Here is a 13,254-nt window from a genome sequence, read left to right as displayed (position 1 = left end):
TGTCCATGTGAAGAAGCGTTTCTTAGCCTTGCATTCCAACCTCCATAACTGATCACAAAACTACCCCAAAGGCAGTGTGTCCAAATGGAACAGCGTTTTCATTTAATTACTGTGTTTTTTGTCTCAGATCAGAAAGGCACAACAACATACCCTCAAATATTATTCAAACATACGAGTGTGCTTCCTTCGCCATATTTTTTTATATAAAGTGATGAGCATAATTTGGGCAGACACTCGAAAAACAATGTGCAGGCACATTCATACCGTCAGCCGAAAAACCAAAGTCACCCCTCCCTCTGCCCCCACCTGCTGCAACTGCTTCGCACTTCGGTACCGGCTGCAACGAAAATGAAAAGTACATTTGGGTGGTTTCTTTCACCAAGTGTATTTCTGCCTAGGTTTAGACAGTTTCACAATTATTTCGGATCTAGTCACTTAGCACCCTTCCAACTGTGCCTGCGATCCTTTCATTAACAGCGCAGAGATGGGGTAAGCCAACCTCCTCACCCCCATTTTTAAAAGGATTGACAGCGTATGAGGAAATGCAAAGATGTGCACCTCCCCGTTGGGACAGGAGTGGGGTGGTGACAGGAGTTTTGTTGTGCTAGGGGACTCCATTTGATTTCATGGAAATAGGAAAGTTCACGTACCTACTACCTACAGAACGGATGTTTGCTGCGAAGTGCTGGTACTCTAGCATAAAAAATATTGCAGCACTGCTGAGAAGTGCAGGTACTCTTTCTCTCCCCTTCAACTTACAAAAGTGTGGGCACTCTGTGCGGGAGAGCACATGCCCGTTTGAAGCACTGGATAGTAAATGAAACTTTCCCTGCCAAGGACACACAAAAAAGGCCCCCGCATCTAGGCACTCAAACAAAGCTAATGTGTGCTATATTACTTTGACATATGTCATTGGTATTTTAGGCTTAGTGCATTTGTTTCATGTACTTTGTGCAACACGTTATTGCTGAAATAAGGTGTTTAATGTAACTGCTCACTCTCAGCTTTGGTTGGCAGAGCACGGTTTGTGTTGCATGTTTAGTACAGGGCTTTAAGTGGGCTGGGTCTGTCCAGGTCTGAGCACTGGCAGTGATTTTCAGGGGGCCTCGAAACGGGTCTCTATCAGGCACTATTTTCAGTCCTCCAAAGGTAGTTTGTTTTCTTTTTTTCTTTTCCCTCGACTGCAGTGAGAGCATGCACATCGATGAGCGCATGCTCATTTTGCTCACTACTGAGCGGCGGAGGTAGTGAGCATGCCAGGTGAGCCGCGTTGTAGGAGGAAAGAGAGCCATTTTCTCTCAGGATTTCCCTTCCTGCAGCGCAGGTGCAAAGTCTTCGTGGTGCCAGCCTTCACATCATGGGGATGATTAGGAGAGAGACGACCACAGGCAGCCTGCTCCAGCACAACCCTGCTCTGACTTTTCACACTGAGCGTCAAGGCTGCAGTGTAATCAAGCAACAATTAAAACGCAGAGAGAGGAACTAGTCGGCGTGATCCTGCCCCAGCCCTAACGCAATGCTAGTTATCTTGATTTAGACCACGCCCCTACTTGGATTGACCACGCCCCTGTACGTGGTTTGCCCCGCCCATTTTAGAGCACCCCCAGTTTTTTTCTCCCACTTAAAGCCCTGTCTCCATGGCATGGGGTGTCTCCAACATCTCCATGGCATGGGGTGTCTCCAACAGCTCCATGGTCCGGAGTGTCTCTGACGTCTTCATGGTCAGGGGCGTCCCTGGGGTCTATTGTGCTTGACTGAGCTTATACTCCTGGAATGTTACCACAAAGGAGAATATAGCAAAAAAACTCGAAGTTTATAATGCCTATTGTGTAGTAAAATACTCTACTAAATCAGTTTGCGTAGATTTAAGGCTGAAAAGGAATGATTAAGAGTAAAATAAAGTGCCGCAATAATGCCGCTAAATTTTCATTTTTGTGCTGCTAAATTTACATCTTTGTGCCGCTAAATTTGCAAATCTATGCCGCTATATCCTGGGGGGTCTGGCCTATGCTGCTGAGATCAGGGCAGGGCGCGCCTGTACTGTATAATGATAGTGAGTGCCTGTAGAGTGAGAGGTGTGCCTGTACTGTATAATGATAGTGAGTGCCTGTAGAGTGAGAGGTGTGCCTGTACTGTATAATGATAGTGAGTGCCTGTAGAGTGAGAGGTGTGCCTGTGCTGTATAATGATGGTGAGTGCCTGTAGTGAGAGAGGGGTGTCTGTACTGTATAATGATGGTGAGTGCCTGTAGTGAGAGAGGGGTGTCTGTACTGTATAATGATGGTGAGTGCCTGTAGTGTGAGAGGTGTGCCTGTACTGTATAATGATAGTGAGTGCCTGTAGAGTGAGAGGTGTGCCTGTGCTGTATAATGATGGTGAGTGCCTGTAGTGTGAGAGGCGTGCCTGCACTGCTTGTTCATGGTGCATGTGAGTGTGCCTGCACTGCGGCAGGGGCTGATAGTGAGTTTGTGCCTGTGACGGCTGAGATCAGGGCAGGGCGCGCCTGTACTGCCCGGACCGCGCCTGTACTGCCCAGCCTGTGCTGCGTCACGTGACCACCCCTCTGTGACGTCAGCCTCTGGAGTGACGTCCGTGTGCCTGCGCGTGGCAAAGGCTTCGGACTCGCTGGTCTCCCCGGAGCCGCGCATGCGCAGTGGTCGCCCAGTTTCCCGCCTTTACCCTCTATTCTCCCTTTCAAACGCGTCTCCCATTCCGCGCCGGTTGGTGCAGTGACGCAGCAGGTCACGTGGGCGCCTGCGCAGTTGGGGTATTTGAATCGCGCTTCCGCCATTTTGCAGCCGCACAGACTCTTCTGGAAGGTGAGTGCTGGGAATCCGCCGCGCATCGCTGCCATCCGACCCCGCGCAGCCCCCCGGCGCCCACCCCGTCCCCCGCAGGCGCGGCGCTACCCACGGGCCCCGCACACTCAGCCGGCCGGGGCCCCCGCGGCCTTCGCAGAGGCCCGCGGACTTGGCGCGCTTTTTACCGGCCCTCCCTGAGGTACCTGCTCTGGTCAGAGTGGGCCCGGCCGCTCCCTGAGGTAGAGGTCCCGGGCGGGTCGCAGGGGTCCCGGGCGGGTCGCAGGGGTCCTGGGCGGGTCGCAGGGGTCCCGTAGGGGTCCCGGGCGGGTCCTAGGGGTGAGGGAGGGCGCCCTTCCGGAGGGGCGAGGGGCTCCCGCACTTGTGAGACTTCGCCCGGGGTAGGAGGCGCGCGCCGGCCGCTTCCCGTTTCCTGAGGCCGGGTGGTGGTGGTGGTGTTTGCTGGGCGCTGGTGGAGGCCCCCGCGGTCTGCGGGCCTCGCTGGAAGGGGCGGGAGGGCGCGGCCCCGGCTTGAGGCCCACGCTGCCCCGTCACTGCTCCCCGGAGGCCCGGCCGGTGGCGGGAAGCGGGCGGGCCCGGGGCAGCGCGCCTCTGGGGCGGGGGCTCTCTCCTGCCTCACGTGTCCGCGGTCTGACCCCCTCTCTTCTCCCCCCACAGACCCCTCTCCGCACACCATGGCTTCCCAGGGAGACCCGCAGGTTCAGTTCAAGGTAAGAGGAGCGCACTTTACTCCCTCTCCCCCACCTCCCCCCGGGGGACGGCCGCACTCACTCCCGGCTCTTGTTTTCCAGCTCGTCTTAGTCGGGGATGGAGGCACCGGCAAGACCACCTTCGTCAAGCGCCACTTGACCGGCGAGTTCGAGAAGAAGTATGTGGGTAAGTGGCTGCCACGTTCTCTCGTGGATCCTGCTGAGATGCATGCTCTTGAACTGTGCTGGTGGTGGGCCCTGCTCTGTGCATGCCTCCTGCTGGCTGCGACCCCTCCAGCCCTGATAGACCCAGCTCTGTGCATGCCTCCTGCTGGCTGGGACCCCTCCAGCTAAGATCTGTGATGCTCTTGAACTGTGTACTCCGTGGGGGCCCAGCTCTATGCATGCCACCTGCTGGCTGGGCCCCCTCCAGCACTGATCTGTGCTGCTGGTGGGCCCAGCTCTATGCGTGCCACCTTCTGGCTGGCACACATCCGGTACTGATATCTGATGCTCTTGAACTGTGTGCTGCTGGTGGGCCGTAACCTATGCATTCCTCCTGCTGGCTTGGACTCCTCCAGCACTGATCTGATGCTCTTGAACTGTTCTGCTGCTGGGACCCCTCCAGCACAAATCTGTGTACTGCTGGTGGGCCCAGCTCTAAGCATGCCCCCTTCTGGGACCCCTCCAGCACTGATCTCTGATGCTCTTCCTTTCTCCTTGCAGCCACACTCGGAGTCGAGGTCCACCCTCTCGTCTTCCACACGAACCGAGGCCCCATCAAGTTCAACGTCTGGGACACCGCAGGCCAGGAGAAGTTTGGCGGCCTTCGAGATGGCTACTATATCCAAGGTACGCATCAATGTTAAAGCCCTTCTCTTGGGGGTGCCCCCCCAGTGCTGCATGTGAGGAAACTGGTACTCTGGGCAAGAACTAGAACAGACAGAATGAAACAACAAAATACCAATTTGGAAGAAGGGTATAAAGTAGCTGGCCTAAGTCGTCTTCAGACCTTTTTCTGTACTCCCTTTCTTTCAAAGCTCCATCTTATGACAAGCCCTAGGCACAAATGCGATCATACCAGTAAATGCTCCGGGATAGGAAATTATAGTGACTTAAGAAAATTATGCATAGCCGTTCGGTACTTTGCTCCCTCCCCATTTGTTATTGGCATTAGCACTTTAATTCCAACAAAGCATGGATATGTTTACGTTACGGTTATAATCAGCTGTTCTTTGGTACCATATCACATGAGGGTTACAACTAAATGTTTTGATGCAACCTTTATTCTGTATCTGAATTATGACGTTTTCGTCATGGTGGTATGTTCGACTTTTTCATGATTTTAACAGATCAAGTAAATAGTTTTTACATGGTGCTCTGGGCGCAGTCAGACCAGTTCCTATGCGCTCTCGTGGGCTTCTTGCTGGCTGATGTAGGGATGCCTGCCCCACCTTGTACATACAGATGTGAACTAACACTACTCTCTGTCTCCTTCCAGCTCAATGTGCCATTATTATGTTTGACGTCACATCAAGAGTCACGTACAAAAATGTTCCCAATTGGCATCGGGACTTGGTGCGAGTGTGCGAAAACATCCCCATCGTGCTGTGTGGCAACAAAGTGGATATCAAAGACAGGAAAGTGAAGGCAAAGTCCATAGTCTTCCACAGGAAGAAGAACCTCCAGGTATGTACCTATAGCAGACCACCCAGGAGCCTACAATCACTGGTCACCCCCTTTGTTTGGACTACTCATCCACGCACTCCATTTAATTTGGGGTACATTAGTGACTGGTGTGAGTAGGAGTACGTTTTAAAGGGCATACCATTTATAGTAGTTTATATACAGTACATGAATGTTCTCAAAATGAAGACCTACTTCCAGGACCTATTTGGGGTCCAGGGCAACAAGTGTTTGTGTATTTGTCCTTGGGACAAGTAGGCCCAACCCCTACAGTACAAACCCTTTTGCTGCCACTTATAGTACTACATTACGGATCAGGGAGGGGCATTGCCTCCAGTTGATGTAATGTGTCCGTGCTGTTCAAACCTGTGTTTATGGTTAATTAATGCAACGGTTTTATTATTAGGGTGAGCACTTTAAGAAAATGTTCAGACTGCACTACTGACAGTGATTAGTGTGTAAACATGTACACACTTTTTCTACGTTTAGCATTGAGGCTATGCATAGTGCTCCCTAGCTAGATGCACATATTTGTAGAAGCTTGAAATCAAGATTGAACATTTTATTTTGAAAGTAAAGAATCAGAGTGCAAACCATCTCGCTGAAAAAATGTAAGCACCGTTTCTTTGCTACAGCGTTTAGTAAAATGTGTTGCTGTTCACTAGCATGTCCCCATAATATTCTTAATAGAAAATCAGTGTAACAAGTTCTGAGATTATGATAAACATAAAAATAAGCCAGCATTGGTAGTCAGTAGGTCTGAAATTTTTGTTCAGCCTTTTTTTTTTGTTTTGTCAATGCATGACTTTTTTGGCATTTTTTTGGTCTCAAAGGCACAGGCATGGCACTGAACAAAAAAACTCTATGCTCCCTGTGAATGAACCAAATGCAGTCACTCAGTAAAGCTTGCCAATAGACCAATGGAGTGAGACAATTGTTAAACACAAAAGGTAATGGTCAACACTAGACCTAATTGGGTGCCCAGTTAAAGTGCACCAATACCCTTGGATTAAGCGTGGATATTACTTTTGTTCACAAGACTTTACAGAAGTAGGCCAATAAATAGTACTCATAGAAAATATTTGTGAACTGCATATTGGCACGAGCAAATATGCATGTGTAGATTTGTTCATGCAAAAATCTGAGCGTTTGGGAGAAGTTTTGTCTGCCAGTGTCTAGAGTAAATATCCAACCTTTCTCAGTACAGGAAAAGAATACAGTTGGTGAAACCCCTTAATGTGCAAGCTAGGTTTGCACAACTCTAAATGGCATTCCAACCTTGGCATCCTTGCTGTTACTTCATCCCCAGTATCTAGATTGTGTAACTGCAACAAATGATGGACAGCATGCTGAATGATTCAAACATTCTCCCTCCCAGAACCCGTGTGAAGAGACCTGGGTTAAATCCATTGTTTTGCCCACTGCACCACCCTAGTTTGGGCCCAGCCATGTGCAAATCGGCCTTGACCCTCAGTCCAGGCTGAATTACCAAACCAGGTCCTCCCTCAACCGGAAAACAGCATCCTGGGATCAGTTCTGTGGTATGTCACCCTTCATGTGCCAGACTAGAATGAATCCAGTGGCAGTGAGCAAGGGACCCACTTGGGGCACGCCGGACCCACTTGGGTAACTACAACAAATGATGGATGGACTGCTGAATGAATCAAACATTCCTCTCCCCCAGCAAGAGATCTGGGTTAAATCCATTGTTTTTTGTCACTACACCACTCCAGTTTGGACCCAGCCATATGCAAATCAGACTTGACACTGTGCCTCATTACATGGCACAGAAGGAACACTTGGATTTTGTTTCAGGACAAGTAGGTGTATGAAGGAACCTGCCCCATGGACAGATATGTTATTAAATTCCCCCTCCCTGTACTTGCTCTTCCCAGTCTGAAACCTCAGCACCTCTTTCCATGATGCTAGTATTCTTATGCTGGATGGTGTGAATTATGCATCAGTCCGTTTAAGTTCTAGTTAAATCTATATATCAGCTGACTTCACTGTGACCGCATTATGTTCTTTCACAAGGGGCATATCTGCACCATTTTGCTCAGTGCCTGGGACTACTGTGATGTGTGGTTTTTCAAGCTAAAATGTTTGGCTTTTACCGGTGTTTATAGTGCTGGGCTCCCAAAAGTTTTGGAAAGCCATGTTAGCTCGTCAACAAAACACTGAACAATTGCAGAACTATTTAAATATTTCTCATTATCTTAAACTGGTTACTTTTCCCTCTATGCATATTTTTGAAAATACTACAATGCATTGACACATTTTACTAAGTGCTGCTTAAAAATGGCAACTCAAATTTTAGTTTTCCTAGTTACATTATTCAGAAATTTATTTTGAAAGCAAAGTATCGTCAATCTTGCTTTGAAGGTTCTGCAAATATGTGCATCTAATTTGCATGTTCTGGGAGCATTAGAAGGAGCCTCTTAAACACTTCAAAGTGGTTGTACCCATGTGTATACTGTCGGTGTTGTAAGCTTGCTCTACACTGCCTCAGAGCACTCGCCCAAATTTCATTACATTGGTGAACCATGGGTACTAGTTGGTCCAGAATGAATGTGGACACTCTCCACTCCAGACCATGCCAATCACTGATTCAAAACATGGCATTGTGAAAATTGATGCCAAGGGCTCTGCTGCGGGTTAGGCTTACATGTCCCAAGGATAGAGTAAACACAACTGGTTGTCCTTGACCCCAACCAATGTCCTGGGAGTCTGACTGGAGGAATTGCACACCCCTGACATTGCGATCAGGACGGGTGCCAGAAGGAGTGATTCTCGGTTCATATTAAACTCCTTTTATTAAATATATTGATTAAGCATGATGTATCGGTCATTTACAGGCAGCAAATTTCCCATGGAAATGGCCATTAACTTGACCCATTATGCCATTTTACCCACAAAACTAAGGTGTTATCTGTAAAATTAGCTTTCAGCTATCGTATTAAAATACAAAAAAATGAGCTTTCATAACTGACACTCATGTTCAATTAGCTATTTGAATGTTGGAGGGGGGAAATAACTCGACATCCCGCAGCCTTTCATGTAAACAGACTTGTGACCATTGTCTCTAGACACAGCAAATGTGACTGGAAATCCAAGTTTAAAGCTTTGTTGCCCCTTCACTAAACAGCACTCCCATTTGTCAGCTTACCAGAACTGGTGAGTAGGTCCTAAATATAGCTCTCCACATGGGAAATACCTAAGAATTCGGCAATATTACATCTGATTTATGCAATCGGAGCTATCCTAGGTATAGTGCTACTGCAAAAATGCCCCCCTATCCTAGGTATAGTGCTACTGCAAAAATGCCCCCCTCGTTGAACGGACACAAAGGTGTATTATGTGTGGCGCTTATGCAGCAGGACACGAACTGCAAATGTGGGCAGGCACTTGCTAAAAACGCTATTGCTGTAGAATTCTCCCCCAATTTCATCATGTTTAATAGGAATGCTGCCAGGTGTACTTGGTTGCTATGCATGGGAACGTGTGTGTGTGTGTGTGTGTGTGTATATATATATATATATATATAACCTGTGAGCTCATGTAGTTTGTGTGTAAACCTATGGACAGATGCTACTGGGGGTATTGATTAACTTGGCTGAGCAGGTCCATGTGACCACGCTTATAATAAAACTACATTAGGACACGATGGCGATCTTGCATTTGTTGCCCACTATTATCTCATGTAGTTCCACGCCACTATTTTGCTTCAGTAAGCATGACTGTATGGTCGAACTTTAACAGGCCTCGGATCTAGCTCAGGGAGTGACCTCCGAGTGCTTCGTGGACCGTGGTGCAGAGTATTAGACCATCTTTGTCCGAAAGAAGATTTTTTTAAACTGCTGTTCATGTGCAAATGGTGTTTTTGAATTGATTGATTATGGCGGTATTAGTTACTGACGATGGCCTTGTATATTATATTCACTCTCATTCGGCATTTAGATCATAGCAAGGTACTTTTTTCTGTTTTTTTCCACAAATGTAGATAGTGTCTGGAATTGAGTGAAAGAAGCGGTAGTTCCAAGCTTTGTGCCCATAAACTAACCAGTTAAAGATATTATTTCCCTTTTCTTTTACCACACAAAGGTTGGTCTTTTAATTCCGCTTCGTGCCGGAGGATCATAAAGGGTCCAATGGCTGGAGGGAAAGGTCATACAGGTTTTCTTTATTGACCAGGCCGTTACTTTGCCTAAAACTGCCTGAAATGTTTAGTTACTTTTTTGTATGCAGACAAAACGTGATTTCTGCAGTGGTCCAAAGTAAGCAATCCATGACCCTATGTCCTTAGTGTCAGGAGTTCCACATCCCTATTGTTTGCCTCTGATACCAAAGATCAGTAGCCGGAATGCTGGGCATACTTTGGTGTACAGTGAGGTGGCAATTGCAATACAAAGAGGGGGAGGTGTTGTTCAGGGTAGTCAAAGCTATGAGGGAAGCGGTTATGCATCCAGTGACTTGGATCTAGCCCAGTGTTCTTCAGGACAGTTGTTTGAAGTGGTTCTGGGTGGTGGTCATTACACCTGATGTGGTGGTTTGTGCTCCACTAGCCAGCACCTTTCTGACTAGTACACCACAGCTGGCAGGTATGACTGCATCTCTTACCTCCGCTACTGGTCATTGGGCAATGACAGTTGAACACTTGCCATGCTTTGGATGCTTTAGTAAAATGTCTACACCTAAGATCATTGGTCTTGCAGCACATGTGATGGCATATTATGTAAGTGTACTTTTGGCTACTTTCCTCATCAATCTAGCAGGATTTGTAGAGCGCCGCCAGGGTATCCAGGCATAGAGCTTGGGTGCAATCAGTTGAACCGCCAGGTCTGGAGTGCCTTCCTAAATATCTGAAGAGATGGTGCTTTTGTAATGTGAGCATCACTAAGGGGCTTTTGCGCTACATTATAATACTAGTGAAGTGTCTTGGATAACTAGGTTTTTCATCCCTTTGGCAGCATATAGGGGAAGAGTGCAGTCATTAACCTACATGGATTCTTGGCTCTAACTTGAGAGTACAACTATCACCTGGCCGTTTAACCTATACCCGTGGTGTTCCCCGCAAAATACATGCTAGTAACCAAGTAGCTCCATTATCCGTGTGTATGTTTGTGACCGCTTTTCTTTAACTCCGAACGTTTGTTAGACCTCAAAGGTGGCTCTTAAAGTGGATAAAGAATATTTGTAACTACTGCGCTTTGAAGGGTTGTTGGAAAGAATGGCAATAGTGGACACATCCTGTCACTTTGTGCTCTGTAGACTGAAATAACCACACGCCGAGTTAAATTGTATGTCGGAGCATACTTGGAAATGTGCCTGCATGTTTGAGCAACTGCCTGTCTTTACTAACAGGACTTTTGTTGTTTTTTTTTTTTTTAGTACTACGACATTTCCGCAAAAAGTAATTACAACTTTGAGAAGCCCTTCCTTTGGCTTGCAAGAAAATTAATCGGCGATCCCAATTTGGAGTTTGTAGCAATGCCTGCTCTTGCACCACCTGAAGTTGTAATGGACCCAGCATTGGCAGCACAATACGAGCAAGATTTACAGGTACGTGGGTGATTTCAGCTATAGGTGGGCCTGGGCAGAGTACATCACGCCATGCTGGTCAATCTGACTTTAGCACCAGGTGTTGACAATTATGCGTACACCTTAGTGCCTGCCAGGTTGTGGGTGACTGGTCATTGATGTGTAGCTTATACTCTAGACGAGTGGTGGGTGGCATTATTTTAGGCCTAAAAGGACTCCATGAGAGATTAGGTTTAGGCAACTTGTATAGCGCGCAAATACCCAGGGGTGTCTCGGCACTGTAGGAGAAATTCAGAGGATAATCGCTTGAGTGGGACTACTCTGAGAAAAGCCAGGTCTTAATTGTTTACTGAATGTGATAAGTGTGGGGCTATTCTTTATAGGAAGTGGAAGGGTCTTCCAGAGTCGGGGAGACCGACGTTTCCTAGTCGCCATAGCCAAAGAGGCCGCCTTGGTGCGGGGAACCGGGAGTTGGTGCGCTGAGGAGGATCATAGTGGTCTTTTGGGGGTGTATAGACTTGGAGATTGTTAGGAACTATGGTCCCGTGTTTGAATGCCTTGGATGCAATGCATAGTGCCTTGAATTTTGCAGATTAAAGCATAAGGGGGTTGTGTTTTGATTGCATGTCACTGTGGTAGTGTGAGCTTTTGACACATTGGATCAATGTATGGTACTGCATTTTCAGTGTGGTAATCTAAGTGTATCCTCTTTCAGATTGCCCAGACCACTGCATTGCCAGATGAGGACGATGATCTGTGAGCAAAAGCTGGAGCCCAGCGTCAGAAGTCTAGTTTTATAGGCAACTGTCCTGTGATGTCGATGGTGCAGCGTGTTTGCCACTTTATTATCTAGCTGAGCAGAACATGTGCTTTAATCTTTGGGATGCGGAAGGAGATGAGTGGGCTTCGGAGTGAATGTGGCAGTAAAAATTAATTCCTTCATATTTTGGACCTGCGTATTTAGCTGTTTTGGACTGCAATTACTTTATCCTCACGTTTCGAATCTAATTTAAAGACTGCTACAGTCGCATCACATTCAGTGGTGAACCCTGTTACTGTCGTTCCCGTTCCTTTTCGTTTAGACCATAATAAAGTTGTATTACAAATACCCAAGCAAGTCAACTTTTATACACAGTTGTAAAGTATCAATTATTTTTTGGGCACGCATTGATGTGATCTGTTGCTAGGTACCATTCAGATCTGTTTGGTTTGTTTTCACGAAGACCGTTTGCAATTGCATATCACTTAAAAGATACTGGAGCAACAAGCATATGTTAGACGTTTTAAAATATTGGCTTCTGTAAGGAGCGTAGATGGGTGAGTTTATGAAACTTTTGCCAATTAAATTGTTTAGTAGTTTTTCAATTGTATGTAGCTGGCATAGACGTTCCAGTTTTAAAGTAGCTGTCCGTCGTAACTGCCAATCTGATACTCTTGCCTTAATGGTTCAACCGACTGTTGCTCCGTCTCCTGGCTTTATCACAAATAGGAATACATGTAGTAGACCCTGCAATTGGTTCTTAACGTTCCTACATTAAAGCAACAGCCACACACTGGGGCTTGGCGACAGGTGCTTATGGACACATTAAATGGTTGGCTGCAGTAACCGTATTAAACAGTGTAGACGTTGAACATGTTTCAAAAGAAATATTGCATTCTGAATGGCTTACTAACCTGCGACTGTGCAATGTTGAAATGGACCCAAACTAATATTGGTCCCACAGTATTGGCTAATAAAATGTTAGACGTGATTACCATGCGTAGTTGTAATTCGGAGCAGTCCTCTGATCGCCATGGTTTCAAGAGTTAGCGCCCGACAGTGTGCCTTGTGTAGAGCCAGGAGCCTTATTAGATGCTGTACTAGTTTATGGAGAAGGCTCTTTGACCTCCATTTTGACTTGGGAAGAAAGGTGGTTAGTCTCTTGAGGTTGATATTTTGAGACCTCGCTCATGCCATGTGCTCACGAAATAGTTGTGATGAAAGCACTTCAGAGATGCCCTCGTGATTCCTTACACAGAATGACCCATCCTCTGCTCTGGTGTCCCCTGCCTCCTTTCGAGGTAGCCTGGTTAATGGATTCCCTAGGTTTCTGAAGATTGTATCCAGTGTGAAAATTGTGTTTTAATAACCACTTTCAGCGCATTGATGGGCAGTTACTTTAAGCCAATGGATACTCCAGAGCATGATCTTAGTTTTAGGGTATCTTCCTCTGTATTCATTTTTTCGTAATTAGACATGGCCCTTATGAGCAAGGTGGCCATTGATTGCGCTGTGAGATCTTCATTTGGTTTAAGGAATAGAATGAACTTTTAATCAGTGCAGTAGTTAAGGCTGTTTCTTGGTGTTGGAGTGTTCTGTTGGTTGATTCTGGTGCACTAACTGCGCGCTAGTGCCTCTGTCACATTTTGACTGGTCCACGCAGCATGTTCTAGTAGGGTAGAGTGTAATCCCCAATTTCCCACCAAATCGCTAAACTATAAGTTAAGACCCATGGCAAGCACACCTTTTACTCCACAGGCCT

At 46.9% G+C, this 13,254-nt stretch overlaps 1 protein-coding gene across 2 annotated transcripts; it reads left to right on the top strand.

Annotated features, from left to right (window-relative positions):
• The first annotated feature begins 2,397 nt into the window (after window positions 1–2,397).
• RAN (RAN, member RAS oncogene family) lies at window positions 2,398–11,840 on the top strand. Of its 2 annotated transcripts, none has more exons than XM_078668005.1 (7): window positions 2,398–2,819; window positions 3,477–3,529; window positions 3,611–3,695; window positions 4,235–4,360; window positions 5,010–5,197; window positions 10,583–10,753; window positions 11,448–11,840. In XM_078668005.1, exons 2-7 carry the CDS (start codon window positions 3,494–3,496, stop codon window positions 11,490–11,492), a joined length of 651 nt encoding a protein of 216 aa, XP_078524131.1. In that variant the 5' UTR covers window positions 2,398–2,819; window positions 3,477–3,493; the 3' UTR covers window positions 11,493–11,840. The 2 variants fall into 2 exon arrangements, with proteins under 2 accessions (XP_078524131.1, XP_078524132.1); XM_078668006.1 differs by having other exon boundaries at window positions 2,819–3,000.
• Window positions 11,841–13,254: the final 1,414 nt, after the last annotated feature.

The sequence above is a fragment of the Lissotriton helveticus genome, chromosome 11, assembly GCF_964261635.1.
Source record: "Lissotriton helveticus chromosome 11, aLisHel1.1, whole genome shotgun sequence".
NCBI lineage: Eukaryota > Metazoa > Chordata > Amphibia > Caudata > Salamandridae > Lissotriton > Lissotriton helveticus.
Note: the sequence above shows the minus strand (reverse complement) of the source record. Positions and strands in the feature narration are given on the sequence as shown.

Bases quoted from the DNA above. Each gene is read 5' to 3' on its own strand.
- RAN (XM_078668005.1), top strand. From the start codon at position 3,494: ATGGCTTCCCAGGGAGACCCGCAGGTTCAGTTCAAG. The intron at 4,361-5,009 runs GTACGCATCAAT...GTCTCCTTCCAG, and splicing joins AGATGGCTACTATATCCAAG to CTCAATGTGCCATTATTATG. The intron at 10,754-11,447 runs GTACGTGGGTGA...ATCCTCTTTCAG, and splicing joins AATACGAGCAAGATTTACAG to ATTGCCCAGACCACTGCATT.